This window comes from Amphiprion ocellaris, chromosome 4 (assembly GCF_022539595.1).
Source record: "Amphiprion ocellaris isolate individual 3 ecotype Okinawa chromosome 4, ASM2253959v1, whole genome shotgun sequence".
In the NCBI taxonomy this organism is placed as follows: domain Eukaryota; kingdom Metazoa; phylum Chordata; class Actinopteri; family Pomacentridae; genus Amphiprion; species Amphiprion ocellaris.
In genome coordinates, this window is record NC_072769.1 from 28795600 (window position 1) to 28803433 (window position 7834).

The following is a 7834-nucleotide window of genomic DNA, read 5'->3' on the forward strand; positions in this document are numbered from 1 at the left end:
TTAATCTATCCAAAGCGAAGGGGATAAATTGCAGCTCTGAAGCACCCTCCTTTACACAGATACTCGTGCAATTATGTGAAACCTATCAGACTGAAAAATATAAATTCCAGTCTGTCTAAGTAATGTTATTGTCATGACAAAAGTACTAAAGACTAATGCTACTTGCATGTGTATTTTCTTTGGGGTTTTGATGCTTCACTTTGTTGTTCCCCATAATCTTAAACCATTGACATGAAAGCACCTGAACAAGCAAATTTTAGAACCCCTTTGAATTTAGGCCTTGTAGATCCAAGTGAAGATTCAGCAACTAGACTGAATCTTTTTCTGATCTCATATTTGTTCCAAACCAGATTATTGTGCATTGTTAGCATGAAATCAGTGACCTCCTCGACATAGGTTCATCTGAGCTTAACTCCTGCAACTCCACGTTATTTTTGTGTCTAAGATTATTATGTTTTTTTTTTAAAAAATCCACTACATTCCACTGTAATTTTTGTCCATTGAACAGAAAGACTTATCATTTGTTAAAGTTTTTAGGTAGAAGTGTGTCTTATTCAGAGACGAAGATGGTTCATTTCAAATTTAGATGTTTTCTTGGTTGGGAATTTACCAAAAATAACCAAAGGCTTAAGGGGTTAATTGATCTTTAGCTCTATTTATGCAAAGCTTTTTCTTGCATCAGCTGCTGAGAAAAATGTCTGGATCTTTAGCTGCTCAATATTTGATGTTCAATAACAGCTAGACACTATTTTTGTATTCGTACTGTACTTTACTCTCAGTAAATTAGTCTATCAATCCTGCAGTGGGTTTGATAGTTATAGCTTGTAGCTTACTGGCTATAATAAAACTTCTAAGTAAGAGTGAGACTGAACCCTCAGTAAATACGCCACAAAAAAATCAAAATGCAAAATATTAATTCATGTGTTTGTACCTGGAACCCCCTAGTCACAACATGCACCTGAACATGAAAAAACAAATACTAATTCATGCAACTGAATATATTTTCCCCAATATAATATTAGTACAGTAGAAAAAAAAACTTGATGTGTTAGAAACAATAATAGTGAAAAAGGGGAGTAATATGTTCATCTTAGAATCACAAACAAACTGCACAAGTGATTTCAGCTGAACTGCACAATCTTTATTGGTTTTTGTTTCCAATTTTTCAAGCAACTTCATCCACGTCCACGTCGACAGTCTTGCTGCTCTGAACCACTTTTCCATCCACAACTGTCTCCACCACTGTGATGACCTTTGTGACCACTGAGGAAAAGAAAAGAAACAACATTCAGGACATTTCCGAAAACCACAGCATCACTTTCACTGATAAAATAAGAACATAGATGTAAGAAACTTTGCTTACCTTGTTTTGAGCTGGTAGCGGAGGGAAGAAGGAAGAAGAAATCATTAGTCTAGATCACTTGAATGTATCCATTTTCCCTCTGCAATTACTGACTCAATATTTCCTCATCTTTTCTATTTTTTCTCCCGTTAGTGTTTCTCTCACCTCTCATCCTCCCCATCCAGCAGCCTCCTGTACTCTGCGATCTCCAGCTCCAGCCGGGTCTTGAGGTCCAGCAGTATGTCGTACTCCTGCTTGTTGCTGGCGATGTTGGCATGGATCTGGGACAGCTGAGCCTCCAGGCTTGTCACCATGTTCTGGAGGTTCGCAAGCTGTGCAGCGTAACGCGCCTGAGTCTCTGCCAGGGTTCCCTCCAAAGACGCTTTCTGTTTGAAGAAGTTTTCAGGTGATTCGACGTTAGAAATTCAGAGGTAGATGGTGGTTAAACAGTGTGTATAGAAAAATCAATAAAAAGGCCTGTCGGTGAGAGTGAGTAACTAGAATTTGGGCAATACTTCTATTTGTTTTCCTGCCAGGTGTAGGATTCTACAAAATTTATGCTAAATACAACGCTACAGGTAGCAGCAACTTAGCTTAGCTTAGCATAAAAACTTAAATAAACTAGTGTGGACCAGATAAAAGGTAACAAAATCCACCCGCAGGCACTTTTAAAAGCTAAACAATTCACACATTACAACTTGTATGTTCTGTTTGTATTTAAAGCTAATCCCCTTAATGCTGCAACATTTCATGCACCAAACTCTTTCTTTTTCCGCCACCATGTAGTGCCATAGTCTTTATTCTAACTGCTAAGATCAGCTAACAGGCTTCCTGGGCAAATCTATGAGTAACATCAATCTTCTAACTCTTGAAAACAATTTCTTATAAACTAGAGCTTGGGAAAAGTCTTGAAAATATGTTATCATAGCTCCAGTAAATATTCAGAATTATTGATATTTGCTGCCATACCATGCTCAGGTGCGACTGCAGTTCAATCTGAAGCCTCTGGAGGGTGCTCTTCAATTCTTTGATCTCTGTGTGGGATGTCACCAGGATCTCTGTGTTTGTGAGCACTTCCTGCTCCATTGCTGCAATCTGAGCGGGAACACAACATGTTGAAGCTCCCGTTCACTTTTTAAAAATCATTTGAGTGAGTTTCAGCTTCATCCCTCACCTTATTCTGATACCATGACTCAAGTTCTTTGCGGTTCTTGGAGATCACACTCTCATAGTGATCCCTGATCTCTGTCATGACCTGGTTCAGGTCTGTAGATGGGCAGGCGTCCACGGCCACGTTCACCTGGCCGCCCATCTGACTCCTCAGCAGAGCCATCTCCTGCAGGGGTCAAACGGCAACATTTCAATCCTCCTCGAAATTACATGTTTTATTTATCATAAGGACATTAAACGTTGGTGTATAGTGTGCATGTTGCAGGTTGTTTGATCAGTGTGTGCTGGGTGGGGGTGCTGGGCAACAATGAGCTAATGGAGAGAGAGAAGAATACATGGAAGTGTGCAGAGCGGGGAAGGTCAGCCCAGGGAAAAGGAGAAGAGAGCTCAACTGTTTTTAAAAGTGTGTCATTTCCGCAGTGTTATCAGCGTCAGGCAGAGGTCATGTGTTTGAAATATGACCAGTTTTGGCCACAATAGATGGCAAACAGTGAAAGCTTTGTCTGACAGAGAAAAGATGGATGATGTTGAACGCTGTTTCATTGAGTGTGGTAGCATTCTTTGAGGTCATGTGGATACACAGAGCAGCTGCTGGCATGTGTGCAGGAATGTATCAGATGTAAATTCAGTAGTTTTGCTACTTGTAAAACTGTCATCAGCAAACATGGGGCTAGTTGAAACTGGTGCACCGCCACTGGCTCTGCATTATCTTCTGTACTCTCACCTCCTCGTGGTTCCTCTTGAGCATGATGAGCTCGTCCTTCAGGGACTCGTACTGACTCTCCAGGTCCATCCTGGCCAGGTTGATCTCATCCAACACCCTCCTCAGTCCGGCAATGTCGGCCTCCACAGCCAGCCTCATGGCTAGCTCGTTCTCGTACCTGAGGGGGCGACACACACAAGGACAGGTCAAGTCAGTGTCAGTCAGTCATTGAGATCAGAAGTTGTCACTTAGACATGAGTTCAAGGTTTGACGCGAAGTGTCGCTTGTGTTCCAGGGAAAGAGAGGCAGGGAGAATACACTCACTTCACTTTGAAGTCATCAGCAGCCAGTTTTGCATTGTCAATGTCCAGGACTGTCTTGGCATTGAGCCTGGAGGCGACACGGATCTGACAAGGCAAACAAAAATACAAAAATCAGAAAGTGTTAAGACAAGCTCATGTTTGTTAGACTATTACTGAGTATTATATATACAAATGTTATAGACTGAAACAAAACATGTTTTGGAAACTTTTAGTTCCGAAAACAGATGTTTGAAAGTTAACTTGTAAAGATGGGATGTAACTATAGCCATATTTCATTACAAAATCAACATTTATATGCTTAAATTAAGGAAACTATACATGCAGCCTGTGCAAAATTGTAAAATATAGTTCAATTGATACATTAGTTGAGCTTTACTATACACCTGCTCTGTAAATTGTGTAATTATCGCCGTGACATTGTTTTCTATCCGCAGGATTTTATCTTGGAATGAATCTCGTATGACAGTTATGAAAACTGCATCTGTACTTCCTCCATGGCCTACTTCAAACCTTTGACATTGATGGTTTTACAGGCTTTCATACTCAAACTGTTGTATCCCCACATACAGTACAACATATATACTCTAACAGTGAAACATCAGAATGTTGAGAAGAGAAAAAAAACACTGAGACACACCCATATCTGTCCCCTTCCTCTTACCTTGTCCTTCAGGTCTTCGATGGTGACAAAGTAGCTGCTGTAGTCATGAGAGATCACAGTTCTGCTTGCGTACCAATCTCTGATCTGCTTGTCCAGGCGGTCGTTCTCCTTCTCCAGGGTGCGCACCTTCTCCAGGTAGGAGGCCAGCCGGTCGTTCAGGTTCTGCATGGTGGCCTTCTCGTTGGCTCCAACGTGGAGGTCGAGACCATCGGCGAGGTTGAAACCTCCAGGAGCTGGTGCGTAGCACTGGGACGTGGCGATCCGGGTGCCATAACCTCCTGCTCCACCATAGACGCTCATGGTCTTCTGGCCGTAGGATCTGGTGCTGAACGACATGTTGGAAGGTTTGGATCTGAACCAGGTAGGATCACTGGAGTTGATCTGCAGTTGAGAGCATCACTTTGGTCTCCTTGGTTATATAGCCGCAATGCACAGCCAAGTAGGAGGAGTTTGGAGGGTTAGATGAAAGGGAGGAATGCGGCTGGCAGTTTACCTCCCTACTCCTCTGTGCAATCTCTCCATCAGGGGTTTCGCCACCTCTTTTCAGGTCAAACTTGTGATTCCACATTTTATTGTTTCACAGTGAAGGGGCATTCATTCCTTGAATACTCTTCAGCCTTAACTTGTTTGCCTGCTTGTTTGGTTGCCAGAAAGCAAGTTTAGAGGCTCAGACATAAATTTTCAAATCCTGTGTTCCTGTAGAAGAAACTGCTGTGTGTAGCTGTTTTGTAAAATATTCGCTGTAATTGCCTAATTGCGCACAACAGTGACAGAAATGACACATACTAGTGACAATTTCACCTCAGTGAAACCTGGGGCTAAAGGCAGAGGGCAAGGCAGTTAAAGCTATTTTCATCACTTGAGCTTCAAAGCAACATGTTAAAGATTGTGTTAATTAAGATTTTTACATTCTAGTTATATTACTTTATGAATAAATGTTTATACTAATTAATGCTTTGAAGTGCTCATATAACAGGAGGGGCCGAGCACATGAAACTACGTTGCAAATGGAAAGTAAAATCTTAATGTTTCCAATACTTTTTAATTCTTTTGTTTAAATTAGTGACATTTTCATCAGCCACAGAAGTAGTTTGTGATCGGTCTAATTAGCAAAAGTTACCAAACTAACATGCTGAGCTAAAACAGTGAACATAGAAAAAGTTTATCCTTTCTGCAACTGTATGCGCAAACCAATCTCAACCTTGAAAAAGGAAAAGAGAAGCAGTTCTATTTATGTCTGTGATTATTCCTAAGCTGTGTTGAGCACAGTGGACAGATGTAGCACAGGATTTCTGGAGAATTTAGGATTTCTCAATGGGTTTGGGCACCGCTGATGGAAATCATGTGCAAACTAAAGCACCTCTAAAGTCCAGCAGCCACTACTTCAAATACAACTCATTAAAAGATGAACTATGACAATGTAAATGACTGAAAAGACAGTCTTTCTCTCATACCGAGCATTAGGTTTACAAATATCTCAAACATGAGCTCAACATCTGCAGCGGACTTGGTTTGAAGATGAAATTTATGTCGGGTATATCGTTGCAGACATGCAGACACGAAAACCATGAATTGACCTTTAAACATGCTAATAATCAACATGATAGCATTATCATTGTGAGCATGTTAGCTTGCTAATGTTAGCATTTAGCTCAAAGCCCTGCAAAAACACTCAACTACTAAGCTGACTTTTTCTACCTTTCTATGTTACATTCTTATGTAGCCTTGTTAGCAGAGATTATTTTAAGGGCCAGTTCATGCTTTCTGTGTTTGGTGACGTGGTCATACAGTTCATTTGATTTATTATTTATGAGCTATTATATAATTTTCTGATACTAGTCATGCAACAAACATTTGAAAATGTGGTTTTCTGTTTTAATTTCTGAACCTTGGATTTTGTCTATACACATTTATGATTATCACAGTGGTGTCCTCATGACACACACACATCCTCATTCCAGTGAAAAAACGCAGATCACCAGGTTGTTTTTTCTTTCAGTGTTCCTCTGGTTGTTTTTTCCAGCAGTTATCTCTTTGAACAACATAGTCAGACTGCCCTAGCCGCCGTCCTCTGTCATCACTTCATAACTTCTTCATTCAGTAGCCATGTTGATAAGCAGGGTGAGGCCTGAAACCAGGAGGATTGATGGATGATTTGCATCTCAAGAATGCCAGTCAGTCTGCATCTTTAAACATAAGGGGAGAAATAACATAGTAGGCACATGTCACAAGTAAGTGTGACAAATAAGATCATTTGTGGTGGCTGATGCCTACTAGATGTACACCATTGATTTATCAACTCTTTAACTATGTTGTTTTTATTGAGGACAAAAACATTTATTTTAATGACAGAAAGGGTTTTAGACTTTCTTTTGTCCACACAAAAAATTCTGAGCGATTGTGGCAGACGGAGCAGAAGAGATTGAGGAAGAAAGTAGCAGTATTACTTACACATGTGATTTCCCTGTTTTGACATGTCAGCATGTCTGCTGTGAAAAAGATTAGTTGCACTTATCTTGTATTATCAGCCATGTATCGCCTGAGGTCAATGCTACTTCTTTCCTACTTCTAGGTTTGTAGTACTGAAGGCTGAATCTGGTTTCACATTTCCAGCATTGCTTTAATCTTAAGGCTTTTTTGCATTAGGTTAATTCTGTTATTCTTATTTATGTTTTAGTTAAGTTTTGCTTCAACTGTTTTTTCTTTAAAGCCTAGTGGGCCTCCCAGTCCTCCAGTGATGGAGCAACCTGATGGCCACGATTGGCTCGTAAAACAACTTAGCATAATCCTTTTAAACATTTTTCAGAGGCCATTGTAGAAAAGATCTGTTGTTTATCTCAAACACTCGAGGAAAAAATGTTGCTCTGCCTGTTTTTTTTTTTTTACACCGACACCCTTCAGAGTCAGTGCAGCTCGTATCTTCATGATAAGCGATGCGAGTTGCACATGACAGAAGTATGTCAGGTGTAGTAACACACCTTTATTTACTCATGCGTAAACAGTATAATGTTTTATGTAATGATATTTCATGAAATTAACTGTAATGCTTGTGTTTCACTGTGAACAGAACTCAGCTGAACTTTCAGTCATGGAAAATTCAAAATGCAGTGATGTTCAAAGAAAGTGCATCACCCCTTCAAATTGTACTTGTTGTTAGAATAACCTAAATATATGGTTATATTTCTTATAAAACATCAGATAAAACTGACACACATAGGTGATGATGTAATATTGCATCAGCTGTTAGTTTCAGCTAATAGCAGTCAGTTTAAACACCGATGTAGTTGAGATGACGTGTGCAGAAAGTATTCAGTGGAGCGGAAGCATCTGTCAACACAGAACAGTACAAAAACACATGGACACCATAATTAGATGGATGGGACATTCAGAGCCTGTGAAAAGTGTTTACTCTGCTTTTAATGCAGTTTTTTTTTTTTTGCTTTTTTTTTTTTAAACTTTCAGTTGTAATGAATGCAATTAAGAATTTATACACTGATAAACAGGTAATTAACTTTTGAAATGCAGCTTTTAAATGTATATCCATCATAGATTTGTTGAAAGTTTGTTGCTTGGAGAGACAACAAAGTCATTTTGTGCAAAACAAGATATCACACTGTGTATTGAGGGAAGAATGA

General features: G+C 39.8%; 1 protein-coding gene across 1 annotated transcript; it reads right to left on the reverse strand.

Moving 5' to 3' along the window:
* Window positions 1–1119: 1119 nt before the first annotated feature.
* krt98 (keratin 98) lies at window positions 1120–4593 on the reverse strand. The gene is made up of 8 exons (XM_023266823.3): window positions 4200–4593; window positions 3540–3622; window positions 3237–3393; window positions 2517–2678; window positions 2312–2437; window positions 1508–1728; window positions 1364–1374; window positions 1120–1263 (listed from the first exon to the last, which is right to left on the reverse strand). The coding sequence occupies exons 1-8, from the start codon at window positions 4533–4535 to the stop codon at window positions 1166–1168; spliced, it is 1194 nt and encodes a 397-aa protein (XP_023122591.2). The 5' UTR covers window positions 4536–4593; the 3' UTR covers window positions 1120–1165.
* Window positions 4594–7834: the final 3241 nt, after the last annotated feature.

What these genes read in the sequence shown, in the direction of transcription:
- krt98 (XM_023266823.3), bottom strand. Translation starts at nt 4,535, where the DNA reads ATGTCGTTCAGCACCAGATCCTACGGCCAGAAGACCATGAGCGTCTAT. An exon ending in GCTGATGACTTCAAAGTGAA is followed by an intron (nt 3,394 to 3,539) that starts GTGAGTGTATTC and finishes TCGCCCCCTCAG; the next exon opens with GTACGAGAACGAGCTAGCCA. An exon ending in AGTCATGGTATCAGAATAAG is followed by an intron (nt 2,438 to 2,516) that starts GTGAGGGATGAA and finishes GTTCCCGCTCAG; the next exon opens with ATTGCAGCAATGGAGCAGGA.